This window comes from Leguminivora glycinivorella, chromosome 8 (genome assembly GCF_023078275.1).
Source record: "Leguminivora glycinivorella isolate SPB_JAAS2020 chromosome 8, LegGlyc_1.1, whole genome shotgun sequence".
Taxonomy (NCBI): Eukaryota; Metazoa; Arthropoda; class Insecta; order Lepidoptera; family Tortricidae; genus Leguminivora; species Leguminivora glycinivorella.
The window spans coordinates 24287318-24303892 of record NC_062978.1 but is presented as its reverse complement, the minus strand read 5'-3'; the positions used below and the strand labels follow the sequence as shown (position 1 = coordinate 24303892).

Below are 16575 nucleotides of genomic sequence, written 5' to 3'. Positions count from 1 at the left end.
CAAAATGATAATCGTTGACGCTATACGCCGATCGAAATGCAATCTGGTTCTGTAATGCCTATATGCAAGAGCGATAGGGATGTTGCCTTGCCTATTGGCGGTGAGGCGGTCCCTCTAACGCCCCAAATTAAGTACTTGGGCTTAAATTCAAACCAAAATTGGTACTCCGAGGAACATTTTATCAAATTGGTTCCTAGCCTCGTCGGGACTGCTTCGACGCTGAGCAGACTATTGCCCAATATCGAAGGACCCAATGCCCCATATCGGCGCTTATATGCGAACGTCATCCGCAGCGTGTATACAAAATTTCAGCTCAGTCGGTTGAATATTTCTGCTTCAAATTGGGTTGCAAGATTTGACCTCAACATACATACAAACATACATACATACATACATTGCAAGTTAGTAGAAACCATGTCAAAATAGCTTTTTTTTACTTGTATTTCTTTATCCTGTCAACAGTCACTTTACCCTGCAGAGTGATGGCAGGATAAAGTTACACAGGGTGTAGTGAAAATCTGATTAACTAGATATTATCTCCGAAACTGTTGATAATACAACTGTCATAATTTTAATATACATAGTTATACTTCAATACAACATTAAAATGTTATTGGTAAAAAAACTGCCGTATTAATATTTTAAAATAATCATGCCAGAATAAAGTGGACATACCTGTTACAAACTCCGAACGTCACACTTTGAAAACTTCTAACCACAAGACCGCAGCACCTCACACACAAACCTTTACACCGGCGGCTAGAACCATACTGGCTACGTGTTTTACGTATATTAGGGCCTCAATAAGACTTTCTGTGTGTGAGTGAGGTGCAATACCGCGGACGCACAGGATATGGAAAAAATATCGCTGGACAAACTTTGAAGGTGAAAATTAGTGTTCAAAAGTAATCGAAACATCCCGTGCAACGTATATTTAAGAATATAGTAGTCTATTCTCTACAAAATGCGATATTTTATTATCATAAAACTGCAATTTAATAATCTATAGAGCGAAAACTTGAGCAGTGTCGCGTTGTGACAAGGCAGGGTACAGTAGAAAACGGTCTTCTTTATTTTTTTTTTACAAAAGTATTATATTTATAGAAAAAATATGTGTTGGCCTCGATGTGTCACGTTAATGCCTACTTATGAAAATTTTAATTATATGTGAAAATTATATATTTCGCATACTTTCTATTCAAAAACGTGATGGCAGGGTACGATGCCACTATTTTGAGAATTACCCACCAACATTTATCATTAGTGGCGACCGGTGGAACTAATTTGACGTATGAGAATTAAAACAAAAAAACTAAAACGAATTTTCTTCACAATTTTATCATCAAGTATTCTTGGATTTCTTACGTACCAAATAAAGAATGTAGAAGGTTGGCGAAACCTGAAAAGTATTTTGACAGTGACATAAGTGACATTGACAGCTGTGACATTGACGTATCTGTCGTAGTTTTTTTGGACTCGAATTAGCAATTGGAGTATAGAGGTATATAATATTATGTTAGTACGACAAGCAATAAAAAGATTTTAATAGGCGGAAAAGTGTGCAATAATAAATAACAGATGCTAAACTCAGAAAAAAATACAAAGTGAAAAAAAAATAGGTCCTGGGCACACCTCGGACACTGGTGATCAAATATTATAGGTATTATGAAAGAGGCGCGTTCCTAACACGCAGTCTCTCGTGTAGATGAACGCGTACTATGCTTGTATGAGTGAAATATGACAGGTCGATTGTTCGCGTTTTCGACAGGCGGTAACTGTGAGGTAACTGAGAGGGGGTGGGCGGCACTTTCAGCGGGGAGCGGGAGTGGCCATAGTGTACGATAGTACTCTTTATTATACTGTGTCCTGAGTGAAACTCATAAGTATCTACTGAGGTCGTGTATTTTTTCCACTTATTAATTCATTCTGAGCTTAAAAAGAAAGACGCTGGAACTTCAGTGTACGTGGTAGACCCTCCGAGTTTAGCATAATGGCGTTAGATAATCCGACCGGCTTTGGCATGGAAATCGGGAATGTGACGTCACAGGCTGCAGGAGCCACTTGGATACGTAACATGGGTTATGAAATTGGAAATTAGACTAACGTTGGGAAGAAGAATACAATAGAAATTTATTTATTCGCAAACACACGTATTATAAAAAGCAAAATAATACAATCAAAAATACATACAAACAGAAGGTGCCTCGAAATGGTCTAACCTCAGCATATTGATTAAACCATCGGGTGATCAAACACAGGCAACAAATACAAATTAGAGAATACATACGGAAAAGAATGACATGAAACATACAAAACAAAAAAAAATATGTTAGATATTATATTTGGGATAAATTGATGGTGGAATTTTAAAGACTATCCCAAATATAATAGTTATTTGTTATACAAGGGGGCAAAGTTGTATTTCGGTTCGAGAATAGAATCCTGAACTTGCGAGTTTTTTAACACACGAGAAGTAAAATACATTTGCACCCGAGTGTAACACAAAACTTTTCCCCTCACTATAGCGAGGAAACTACAACGCAAAAAATGCGTTTATCACTGCTTCCAGTAGTTCCACAGGTGGTAAATCATCTGTGTTACTAGATTCACCTACTTTTATTAATTTAAAAACAGTTAATTTGACTTTATTCAAGGTCAAATTACTTTACCCACTAGTGGATAAAATGCGTTTTTACCGGCTGGTATTAAAGGACAAAACACGCGTTTCCGAGCTAGTGAGGGGAAAAATGAATTAATGTGGTAAAGTACTGCCATGGATTCCTTCCTAGGCACATCCGCTATCAAAGCGGACAAAAAGGATCCAGTATAAAGACTATTACTGACAAAGTAAAGTGTGTAGTCGCACACACAGATTTTCTCGACACAGAATTAAAACTGTTGAACCTCAATGTTGATAATTTGGCTTAACTTGACTTTTCCTTGGTTGTCAAAGCAGACCCCAGGCTCTCACGGGCCGTGGCGAATGTCGAGATAACGCAAGGAGGATGATGATTCCTAACTTGTTATATTAGTCTAGCTGAGAATCAATCTAGGCAAATATGGGTACATTTTTGTTGATGATTTTTTTTATAGTTATTTGTTATACAAGGGGGCAAAGTTGTATTTTAACGCCGAGTGTGGAATTGAAAAACGAGCAAGTGAAAGGATTCTATAGTTGAACCACGAGCGAAGCGAGTGGTTCGAGAATAGAATCCTGAACTTACGAGTTTTTTAAAAAATACATTTGCACCCGAGTGTAACACAAAACTTTTCACCTCACTATACTTAGCGAGGAAACTACAACGCAAAAAATGCGTTTATCACTGCTTCCAGTAGTTCCACAGGTGGTAAATCATATTTATTAATAGATTCACCTACTTTAATCAATTTTAAAGCAGTTGATTTGACTTTATTCAAGGTAAAATTACTTTACCCACTAGCGGATAAAATGCGTTTTTACCCGCTGGTATTAAAGGACAACACACGTGTTTCCGAGCTAGTGAGGGGAAAAAGATTTTATTTGTCTATACGGAGTAATAATAATGCCTTTGGATAATGTAAACACGCTATTAGAACAAGATGAGTCGCATAACATCGTGTCCCTCTATAACATACCAGGTGTTGTAATAAGAGGAATTTTTGCACCGTTTTCCACTGACCCAGTTCTGTCTAAATTCAGCTCCAAAGCCAGGCACCCTAGTTTTTGCACTGAATAATCATTACAAAAGCGTTCACTTTTAGATTAGTTGAGAGTTGCAAATATGTTGTTTCGGAGTGAGAAACATTGTAAATAGGATACAAGTTAAATTGTTTTATGGACTAGAGAAAATTTACGTCATAAATAGTTTTGATGATTTAGAATACTTTACTTAATATTGTAAACGTATTGAAAAATGACATTTATTGTTATATTCTGTAGAATATGAACTGTGCCCCAAACAATTAGGTACTAAAAATTACACCCTCACTACACCAACTGGTAACTTAAGGCTCTCTTGATTCTTCAAAAACCAATGGAAAAGTTGCATTTTATGCACAAGAGTGGTAAAAAATGACGTTAAAATCATGACTCAGAATAATAAATGTTTATAAATTGGTCAACTTCATAAAGTGTTATGTTTTATATTTGCCTCGTAATGGTGTGCTGAAAAATGTTGTGTTGAATTTTGTTGACGTTAAATGGTTGAATAATTAATTCAACAAGTAAATTTTCTGGACACGTCAGCAATATTAGTATTACAGTATGTCAAAAAAAGAGTTGAAAATAATTAGTCTGTTTAAACTGTTTTGCATGTGGCAACTAATTTGACAGATTTTGACACGTTTCAATGAAAACAGTTAGTGTTGCTATGATAAAAAAAAATTGTGCCATTTCTACTATTTTTTGCCAAGCTGTAAGTGATATATGGTAAAGTAGGTGTTGAAACGTTTCTACACGCGATTGCAGATGTCGGGAGCAGGTGTGTAGTCCCCGATATTTGGGACGTGTTACTGTTACTGCACTTGCACAATGGGTTCAATTGTGGTGTGGACGATGCAGATGGGCAATATCACGATTGCGTTTTGTTTCAACTGCTTAGTTGCTAATAGTGGCACTGAAATTTGAGCAATTTCGTGTACTCTGTCTACTTCTTTTGGACAAACGTGAGTCTATGTATGTATGTATATTCAGTTCAGTTTTAAAAATTAAATGGCTTCAGTCCATTGGGACTATAGTATTTCGCCAGTGTCAAGGTGATATGAGCTAATTATTAATAATTTTTGTACGGTAAGTATGATAGTGTACGGTGAATTAGCACTTGTAAATTGATAGCTAGATTTTACAAGAGCACGTGGGCAATCGGCCGTTGATGACAAAAAAAGTGGTTATACGCGTTTCGAGATTAATTCTTCATCAGCTTATCATTAGAACATTAGTTTACTGTTTAATAAGCTATCGATATTACACTTTAAACAACGTTAATGAGTAAAGATGGCGTTCGAACCGGAAGTCCCTGTATATTAGTGCTCAAATTATTACAAAGCAACGGGAGGTAATGGTCGGTAATGGCGTTTTTAATTTGGATTTCACTCTGATTTTGAATACTTCTTTTAGGAATTTTCAAATTAATGGTAAAACATTACCCCCTCATTCATAAACATACACTAGTTATCAAGCCGATAAAGCTAGTTTGTCCCTTTCTATCCACACCAATACATCGGAAAGGGAAACTTTATCGACATCAAACTTTAGTGTATACGTTTATGAATAAGGCAGTTAATATCTTAGAGCAGGTTCCAAGGGGATGTTCGTTTGCAAAAATAGCGCACCTCATTCGCACTTCAGATATATATTTTATAGATCCCGGACACCATATAAACACATGTTGCCAACCAGTATTGTGGTCTTCCCCGCACCCCGGCAATCAAAAATCGCATACAAAGAAAAATTTTTTTTTCATTATACCATGCCGTGTGGGGGTATCAAATGAAAGGGCTTACTGAGTAGTTCACGAATATATAGCATACTATAACATTTATTATACTTCCTCTCAGAACTTTTTTGAAAGTTTACTAAAATGCTCGATTTTCGAGTTAACTTTAAACCACTATTGCTTGAGAAGTTATGAATCTATTTTAATAATTATTATTTTAAATAACTAACAATAGTCCAAAATAATAGTTAATACAGTCAAAAAGTTGCATGGGGGAGCGAGGGGAGCAATCAAAGATGGCGAGTTTCGATATTTCTCTCGTGGCCAAACGTTGTGTATAACTGTTGTTTTATTATTTTTCTACTCCTGCTTTTCTGCTCCCACTTTAATCTGTCAATTATATTGTCCCGCAATCAAATTCCACTCATAAACCGAAGTTTAAGAACCATATTGAAACATCGAAACTCGCCATTTTTGATTGCTCCCCCGCTCCTCCATGCATTTTTTCACTGTACGAACTATTGGTTCGCAAACAATGGACTATTGTTAGTTTTTTATAATAATAATGATTAAAATATATTCATAACTTCTCAAGCAATAGTGGTTTAAAGTTAACTCAAAAATCGAGCATTTTAGTAAACTTTCAAAAAAATTCTTAGAGGAAGTATAATAAATGTTATAGTATGCTATATATTTGTGAACTACTCAGTAAGCCCTTTCATTTGATACTCCACACGGCATGGTTTGATAAAATTTTTTTTTTCTTTGTATGCGATTTTTGATTGCCGGGGTGCGGGGAAGGGGACCACAAAACTGGTTGGCAACATGTGTTATATGATGTCTGGGATCTATAAAATATGTATCTGAAGTCAGAATGAGGTGCGCTATTTTTGCAAACGAACATCCCCTTGGAGCCTGCTCTATCTACCAAAAGTTAGGTAGATAGCAAATGTATCTAATAAATGTGTGTGTGTGTTTAGTAAAACTTCCCACTTTGTTGGTTACTATTAAGGCGAGATGTGCTTGTATCTTTATATGAAGAAACAGACAAAGCGGCTTTATAGCAATCGCTTACCATCAGGCGACCTGTCTGATCGTTTGCCTCCCATTAAAAAAAAAAATCGACAAAGTGGGACGTTCTCCCGTGCACACTCACAAATAATAATCCTAAAATACGAATTAGTATTGACTTCCAACTTAATTTCTAAACATAATTCCAGTGAGAACCCTGAAGTTGAACACCACACCACTGAATTTAAAATGACCCCCGAGCATCCTGTTGTTAGAACTTTGTGCACTATCAAGGGACCTTACTGGTACCTACTCTGTCTACAAGAATCACTATGAATATTGTCTTGATGGGTCAGAGGGCAGAGACCTATAAGTAGAATATTACTTATAAAAGCCATGACGAATACATTAATATTTACCATACAAATTTTAGTTAGAGCCATACGAATTTTAGTTTGATGGCTTTTTTTAACGAATCGTGTTGCGGATTTTCAATTTGTGATTTGCATTTAAGACGAAGGCACTGGTCCCACCGCGAGCTAGTAAGCTATGAACTATCGGCTAGAAAAACGAACAAAAGATAATCACTCCCGTGTAAATAAAAGAGACACGGCGATGTTTATATTTAGTTACTCGCCCAGCGTGCAGCGGTGAGCTATCAAAATAGCCGTGTCTCTTTTATTTGCACGGGAGTGCTTATCTTTTGATCGTTTTTATAGCCGATAGCTCATAGCTTACTAGCTCGCGGTGGGACCAGTGCCGAAGCCTGTGCTGATTATGATTTGTGAGTAGTTCGTTTGGTTTGTTTCAATAAAGTTTATTTAAATTTTGTAAATCCATGAGGTCAAGTCTTTGCTACGGCAGTATTTTTATCAATTTATAAATATTATTGTGAGTTAAATATTCACAAACGTTGGCTGATATCGCATTAATATGAGGAGTCATATAATTGATGTAACTCTGTCTTTGGGTATTAATTTTCTACTCCATTGAACTGTATAATTTCCTAAAAAACTAATTTCATATCATCAAAGTCCATAAAGTGGCGTATTTACAAATTTGAAAAAGACTTTGATCTTTGCTTCCTTTTATAATAAATCTACAAATTGATAAAAAAGCGACCTCCAAGAAAAGAGCGAACCCATCTTAAAGGCTGGCAATTCACATCACAATCAGCCTTCTGGTGTTTCAGGTGTCTGCTCCTGTCTGCTCGTTACGTAACGTCACTCTAAGTAGAACATACGTCGATTATATCCGTGCATGGCGTGAAGAACTTGATAATTCCAAAATTGCCATTTTACAGGGCCGCGTTTTTTAAGTTTAAAATTTTCTTCAAAATCCATTCTAATCTTCAGCTGGTTTTTGTAGATTGGTTTAGGCACAATTTTATGCAAGTTTTGGACCTGATTTATGTGATTTGGTAAAATCATCTTATTTTATGAGATATTAGACTTATCAACTTATTCACCAAAGACTTATCAATTTACTAACCATACATTAGCATCAAATCAATGAAACCATTGTTCAATTTTAATTCTTAATAATCAGTTTTTCGGTGTAACTGAAATATCTAAATTGATTTAAGGGTAATTTTATGTGTTATTTCGAATAAAGTTAATAATTTATTTTAAATCTTTGTATTATTTATAATAATAGACTTATCAACTTGTTCACCAATGACTTATCAACTTATCCACTATAGAGGGTAGCTACCTACCAATGAAACACGTACTTCGTAAGTAAACAAAAATATTAACTTTCTTAAAATTACAACGCAAACGCATTTTTTCATTGATTAAAAAGAAAATAAAAATAACAAAAACAAAAATTACCGCACTCGGGAAAAAAATACAAAAACGCATGCATTTAACTACTTTTCAGTCGCACATTACATTAAAAAGTGTCTTCCTCATCTGGGTTATCCTCGTCGAGATCAGGATCCGTGGGAGCACAGTTTGTGGTCTTGATATTTAAATAGAACTCACGAAATACATAATCTTAACAAACATATATAATTACAAAAATACACCAATTACACACTTACAAACTAACACAAAACTACATAAACCAAAAAAAAAAAAAAAAAAAAAAAACCCTACAGTCTACTCATATAGGCCTAGTAACTTTGCGCGAGGCATTGTTCCCAGGACACTGGCCGCATTGCCCCTTTGCAGGGCTAAACTTAACCTTTGGGCAAAGAACGCTCCTGCCCGGAGGTCGCCAGACGAACAAATAAGTTTTACGGACAGCTCTTTTACTATTTTTTTGGTGTCTGACGACCAAGGCCCAAAGGTTTCAACCGCCAATGCCACAAATTCATAGTTGCTTTTCAAAAACGCGTATTTGCGACATTTGGCGGTTTGAGCATCTTCTGCAGCCGCACCTGGCTTTTTGGACGAACGCTGTACGTAGGACGGTGCCAGCGTGTCTACACACGTGACGTCCCATGCCAACGGCCGCCCCAGAAACCATGGCACTAGCGTGCACCCATCAGGTCGCTTACCGTCTGCCGCTGACAGTCCCACTGGCTCTAGAGTTGCCGGTATAGCGGCGGTACCGAGGGCCCTATTTATAAGGTCGTTTAACGCTGCATGTCTAAATCCGCGGCCAGCACTTGCTTGGCAACAGAGCCCATGGCGTCCTAAGGGATTCACTAGCGCCTCACAACGGCTGCAGCGGTGCGGTTCACAGACCCTCAACCCCAGTCTGAGACTTACAGCTATACGCAATGTGGGTGAATCCAAAAGGGTCCCGAGGTTCCGCGATGGCAAAGCGTGAAGCCAATGACTCGACTCTGGTTCAGAAATAGCCAACCACCGCGCTCTTTCACTGGGATCAGTACAACTCTCCAAAAGCGATTTATGAATAGCTTGAACCTTTATAGAGTCCCAAGCCGCTTGGCTGGTCTTTTCCGTTGGCGGGTTCTCGCCCGGGTTTCCGGCTCTCCATGCAGACTCCGCATCCGCCAAGCCTGACACTGCTACATCAGCGGGATTAGTAACGTTAAGGATACCGCCAACGAGGAGCGCAGTGCTGTGGATAGACGCGAGGTAAGCAGGAAGAGCCAGGTCGCCTGTAGAGCGTATGCCGAGCCCTCCATATTTTATCGGCAGTGTAACTTGGGACCAACTTTGAGAATCCACCGAGACATTCAAAATTGCGCACAAAGACTCCTTAATCACTTTATCAATGGCTGAAGTCAGATCGGGAAATTTCCATACTGGGCTGCATCGTAGTATGTACATAAATTTAGGTGTAAATAGACACAATCTTAATATGTAAATAGCCATGTGGGAACTAATTTTGAAAAGAAGGGCCGAATTATTCTTAAAATTATTTAATTTAGAATATACTGTCGGTGGAATAGCATCATCGTAAATTGGAGCTCCCAAAAGATTAAGAGAGTCGCGGGTCAGAAAAACAACATCCGGTGCAATACAGTTAAATTTCTGCGTTACATCAGTCCGTGCGCTAGGTGTGAGTTTGTCCGAGATAAGAACCTCACACTTATCAAAATTAAGCAGAAGCCCGATTTCAGAAAACTGTTGCATGATGGTCTGTAGATCGTCTAAAACTGCCGAAGCTTTCCCCCCCAGCGTCCCGTCGTCCAGATACCAAATATTAAGCTTCGACGTAAGTTGGGTGATTATAGGATGGATCACGAGGCTAAATAAAACTGGCCCGAGAGGATCACCCTGCTGGCATCCGACACATGAGGCAATCTCCCTCTCACCAAACAATAATTTAGATGGTTCGCCATAACATTGTACTAAATATTCAAAGATCTCCGGAAGTTCCCTGTGAACCGCATCCAAAAGTGCACTCCGATCTACAGAATTAAACGCATTCCTAACATCAAGTTTAAGCAGAACTTCGAAATCATCACTCTCCAAAAAAGAACGCGTGGCATGAACCGCGGCCTCACACCCACCCTTTACTCCAAAACCAAGCTGTTTAGGTTTAAACTTGTCTACAAGTCGGGTGTGAAACTCTTTACAACATAATTTCGAGGCTAAACGCCTAAGCGTACTACCCACTGCTATCGGTCGAATACCGCCATCTTTTTTCCTTAAGGCTATGAGGTTAGCGCCATACAGAATAGGACAAATTTCATTGCATATTCTGCCAGAAAGCATTAAGTTTACTAAACCGGTTAGCTCCGTCAGAAGGGACTCTCCAGCATCTCCCATTAGTGGGCCTGTCAAGTCCTTAAGGTGCTGAGGGGTGATTGCGTCTAGGCCGCCTGCCGAGCCATTTGGAAACGAGCGAATCGCTTGCAAAGTGGCAAGTTCTGTAACCTGTAGAGGTTGCGGTGCGGTAGCTGGCGATTCGGGAAGCGTCACTGGTGAATCGGGTGTCGGATGTTTCTCTTTAAGAGCGGTGAACACTTCCGCGGAACGTGAGGCCAAGGTGTCGCTGGAAAATAAAAGATTTGTGGCGCTCCTAATATTACCGTCCGAAATTTTGTTTTCGATTGCCTTGATTTTGCTATTTATATTACAATTGCCTTGAATTAAAAATGGTGATTCCATGGACTCCGCAGGGTACCTGGGATGGAGTAAATTTTCTTTGATAATGGAGGCTAGAGTTCGATTTGATTTGTCACGAGGAATATTGCAATTTCTGTACATGAAAGTAAGCAAAGCCTCCCACGCGGATACATTATTGTCGGATACCACCTTAGCCACGCATTCCGTTAAACTCCGAGCTACCGCTACCCGAGCCCCTTTTGGTATTCGCTTAGCTATTTTAGTACCGGACTTTAGGGAGGCTAGCCTCGCGGGCAAGTCTGCTGGTGCTAAGGTTGACCTATTGAAAACAGACAAACCTTGTCTGTCGATACGAGTGGTAACTGTTAGAGGTGGGTCTATCCTGGGAACATGCGTCTTGATTAGATGGATTTTAAGCCCACGATCACCCTTATACAATTTTCGGTCTTGGCAAATGGGACATTCTACAAGTCTGGCTACCTCCTCGCTCATTATCACAAACACACGACACGACAGTTAAAATACCTAAAAAAATAATGATTCTAATTAAACTAGGTACTTAAATACAAATTTACAACGGTATATAAAAAAGTAAAAATAAAAATAAAGGCGAGAGATCTTGAAGCTATCACCTACTCAACCAAATGGTGTGCAGTTTGCAAGCTGCGTATTTCCTTGAGGCCGGTTCTGCGAGGTCTATTATGCACGTACGAGCACATCTCTGTAAGACGGCGTATTTAGTTTTACACAATGCACTAGCATAACTATCACTTCACAATCAGCACAACAAGACGGTTTATAATTGTATTTGCTAAAAATATTTCATATTTATAAACATTTCATTGCATGACATATTAGCTGTCAAAGCGCCTTAGAAGTCTTGCGAGGCAGTATTTAGGGTGCTCACGAAATGGCTCATCAATTAACTGAATTAAATCCATCAAATCTTTCTTTTTTTCAGCACTGATTGGCAATGGCTGTCTAGATATCTGATTTAATTTGAAAGAATCTAGCGTAACTTTGCCTCTTTTCTTAAAATTTACTGATTGAAATGGCATTTCACGATCAAGGTTGTCTTTGAAATCTATTTTGCCTATGCGGTCTTTGCAATATTTCAACCATTTGATTGGTTGCCAGAGAAAAGCGTCACCTTGCTCATTTTGTTTTTTTAAAGAAAACGGTCCTTTTTTAGTTTTTAACTCACTAAAATCAAAGAAATCTTTTAGCGTCATTGCCACAACATTAAATGGTTTCTGAACTTTGCATGTTCGTACCAGCTGAATCCAATCATTTAAACGGTTTATTTTCATCTGGGTCCTCTTCTTCACTTTTTCTATAACAGCGTGGTCAGAATCGCATTCCATATGAGTGTGCCCACTTAACAAAAATTTGTGGTGTATTGTTTGTATTGTGGGGTGATGGTGCAGTATATACATGAACATCATAGCTACAGTATTATTTTTATTCTGTCCACCACACGTGTCTGAATAAAATATTAGCTCTTTAACATCTGTTGGTAGCCTTTTACAAAAATGCCACAAACAAGACGCGATTTGATTGGCTCCACGAGCTCCGATAGTCTCGTCCCACATATAGCATGTCGCTTCGTTGTTTGATAAGTCATGTATAGTTAAATTAAAACTCCACAGTTGCCGTTTGTAAAATGAAACAGAAGTTTTCAAATAAGGTGTTGGCAAGCACTGTTGAAGGTCGAATGCGAAAGCTCTCACAGAAGAGTCCGTCTTTACTATTTCTTTATCAACACGTTTTTCGGAATAAGCTTTTTCTGCCTGAGCTTGGTGTTCAGCTAGCTCCGCAATTAGTTGTTCCTTATTATTCTCGTCAGCAACCTTAATTTTAGCCTGGAAGACATCACAAGTATTACAGGTGTCTTTCGATGGTTGCTTAAACGATAGTTTTAATTCATGAAAACATTGTGCATACAGCTTAAGCGAAACTGGGTTTGATGTTGTCAGCTTATACTCCCGGTGCATCTTGGCGATAGAAAGATCAGGTGATAAATATCTCTTACCAGTACATTTCCTACAATAGTGACTTTCATAACTAGGGAAACTAAGAATATGGTCTTTAACTAACGACATGTCTTCAATGGTTTTTTTAGTTTTAGGAGGTTGTTTACCTCTCTGATCAATATCTATAATTCCAGTAGGGGAATCTTTTTTCTTTTGTATAACCACGTTAACAAATCCTATGGTTTCATCTAGAATTCTACAGAAACACTCTTTGCAAATTGGTTTTTCTTCGTTACAAACCTGTAGTTTATACACACAATAACAATCTCTGTTTTTGGAATGGCCAGCAGTTGTTTGAGTCTTTTTGGGAAATATTGTTATAGATTTTGCTACGAATGCCGCTCTTCTCTCTCTTTGCCCTAAATTCCAGTAGTTTTGAAAGCAATCCTTTCTCTCGTCTTCTGAAAATCTTTCTGCACATTTTAATCTACATGAATTTTTGAGCTCTCGCGTTTTTCTTTCAGGAACCACAGAACCTGTTTCCGACACGTAACTTTTCCCAGTATTCCTCAGTACTTTAGATTCGTTTCTCTCTTTTCTGGTTTTTTTTATTGATCGTTGTTTGTTTCTTTTCTCTGTTTCAGCATTAACAACATTGGAATTTTGATTATCTATCGCGGTATTTTCAATTTCTGTCTCTTCTCTATTAATTTCAACAACATTTTGGTCTTTCTGTCAGAATTGAATCTTCGTTATTGATATCGGTCGTACTCGTGAGAGATGTCGTATCTTGCTCTTCTATATTGCATTGTACTACAGTAGATAAAGAAATGTCTTGTGTTTGGTCTGGTGCCGCATCTATTTCATATGTCCCATTATGACTTTCCGCTTCTTGTGCATTCTCGTATACGGAACTTGCAACATCTCTATGTAGTCCTAGGTTGGTATCTGTTTTGCTTGTGGTAGCTTGTTGAGGTAGTTCTAACTGCGTATTCGTGTCTTTAAACACCGGTTTTGGGTTTGATTTTTCGGTCACTACGATATTATGTTCAAGGTCATCATGTTCTATATCGCTAGTCGAATTATTCTCAGGTTCTGATTCAAATACTATACGTTGTTTGGGTTTATCGACAACATAATCTGGATCATTCAAACTGTCATCAGTAATGTCTGCATCATTGTCACTGTTTTCAATAATATCCGTTGAGTTCCTTCTATATAATTCTTCTACAGTTAAATCTTTGTATAACTGTTGGGTCTCTGGTGACATTGGTTGAAGAGGGGATGATGCAGGATCATTGTTATTTAAAAAGGAGGAAAAACCCAGAGGCGGAGAATTTGTACGTAACAACTCGGTACTGCACGTCTCTGGAATGATAATAATAGATAAGTTAGTACAAGTGATTATTTAATATCATTATTTAAATATTTAATTAATAGTGTACTTACTCTGCTCCTTGAATTTAGTTTGGAGTGCCAGAGGGGTCAGTGGAGAAAACGGTGGTGGAGAAATAGAAGGAAGTGAAGGAACCTCAACGGAGAATGGAGTCTGAAGATTACATTCATCTGAAATAAAGTATAGGGGTGTATTTCACCATGAGGTTATCGTAATTAGGACGTTAGGACAAACAGTACATAAGGTAAAATGAATGTTAAGGTAGGCGATCATTAGGTGGTCCTCTCATTAGAACAAAACTTCTTGCTCTGCCTAACGTAAATCATATAACATATTAGTAGGTACCTAAGTACCTACTAAGTGCCAGTACAGTATAGACGGACTGCAACCAAACTGCGATTTCTATAGAAATGGTGCAGTCGAAAAGCAGTCGTCGTGCAGTTCCCATATAAATTTTGAGTAGTTGCAGTTGGGTTACAGTCAGGGTTGCCAACTTTTTTTGAGAAAAATATAGTTCTTCTCAAACTTTGACGCAAAAAAAATATAGTACCCATAGAAATTTTAAGTTAAGGGCCTTTAAAAATATAGTATTTTGGCTTTTTCACCACTTTTTTAACAGTACATCAAGCCAAAATACAGTATAATACTATATTTTACAGTACGGTTGGCAACCCTAGTTACAGTCCACCTGTAACGGCTCTAAGGTTACTAAGTAAGTACCTACATTACCAACTGTAGGTACGTAGGTACTACTGGCAATATCTACCAAATGACTATAAAACGTTATAAAATAAAATGATATTCTCACCTATGTCTTCACAGTTATTTTCTTTGCGTGAGGATTTTAACTTGATTTCTTCTCGAAGTTCCATTAATTTGCGTTTTCTACTCATTAACTGAATAACCAACTCATTCTGTAATTAAAAACGTAACAAATGAAGTAAGCGTTACACAATTAAGTCATAATCATGTAAAATAAATTTTTGAGTTAAAAGTATTTTTTCTAGGTTATTCTTAATAAAAACTTTATTCGTGGTCATATCTCACCTTTTCCTCAGAATCCATGATAAAATATAATTCCTTACGCTATTTTTATTTCAATACAAAACACGTTAATTACCAGAACACTCAAATAAACAATATTATTCACGAGCCGCAGCACTCTTACGAAAGTTTTGTTGTTGTTTGACTGACAAGTAGGTTCTTGTGTCTATGTTAGAGGGAGAAGCAAACGCACGCGTATCGAGCCGCGCTCGTTGGCGGTAATTTTAAATTCCAACTCGTTATATTTTAAAAGTTTGTTGTGAAATAAATATGGATAACTACACATACCAATTTTAATTTTGCTGACTTAACTTAAGAATAACTCTGTAACTATAAATATAACAAAACGTACCCATATCTTTGTTCCGTGAGTATATTGACAAGTCGAAATATATGCACAAAAGATTTATAATTCAAACAAATTATTCAGTTACGAACAAATGTTTGGTTTGGCTTGTCCGAAAACCTAAACACTACTGATATAACATTAGATGTCATATTCGGTACACATCGTGAATAACTTGATAAGTCGAAATATAGATTTACAGAAGTTTAAATTAAGTATATAAGTCTTATAGTACGGTTTTGTTTTAATCCTCATAGGACTTATTAAGTTATTCACGCTGTGCCCGGAAAATAAAACCGTAGCAATAAGTGCAATAACTAAATATCTAATTATGTTATCTTATTATTTTCTGTAGGTTACAGGTAACATTAAATGTCATATTCCGTGCACAGCGTGGATAACTTGATAAGTCGAAATATAAATTTACAGAAAATTAGATTTAGGACATAAGTCTTAATGTATACTTTTATTTGGACCTTCAAAGTACTTGTCAAGTTATAAATGCTACGCATGGAAATTTTTATACCCAAGCAATGAGTTGACATCTAATTATGTCAACTTATGATATTTTGTATTCGTTAAGTTAAAAGTATAAAATGACATATTAAGTTCCGTACGTTTTTACGGTAGTGGAGTATAACTAGATAAAACGATATATTTAGTTGTTAACAAAATAGTGTCTTGGTGGTTATTTTGATAGCTTGATATGTCATTTTACGTATGCTATTCTGGTTTATGAATATAAGTTGATATAAAGATATATTATGATATAAGTTATTTTTTTGTACGTTGTCTCGTTTATATCTCGTTTTGTTAAAAATTTTACTCTAAATGTAGAGATGTCAATATACTGTCACCGGACATATCTCTAAAAGTTACGTAGATATCGAGTTGTCAATTT

At 37.2% G+C, this 16575-nt stretch overlaps 1 protein-coding gene across 1 annotated transcript; it reads right to left on the bottom strand.

Moving 5' to 3' along the window:
• Positions 1-13600: 13600 nt before the first annotated feature.
• LOC125229139 lies at positions 13601-15624 on the bottom strand. The gene is made up of 3 exons (XM_048133919.1): positions 15093-15624; positions 14338-14454; positions 13601-14256 (listed from the first exon to the last, which is right to left on the bottom strand). The coding sequence occupies exons 1-3, from the start codon at positions 15175-15177 to the stop codon at positions 13601-13603; spliced, it is 858 nt and encodes a 285-aa protein (XP_047989876.1). The 5' UTR covers positions 15178-15624.
• Between the last annotated feature and the right edge of the window lie 951 nt (positions 15625-16575).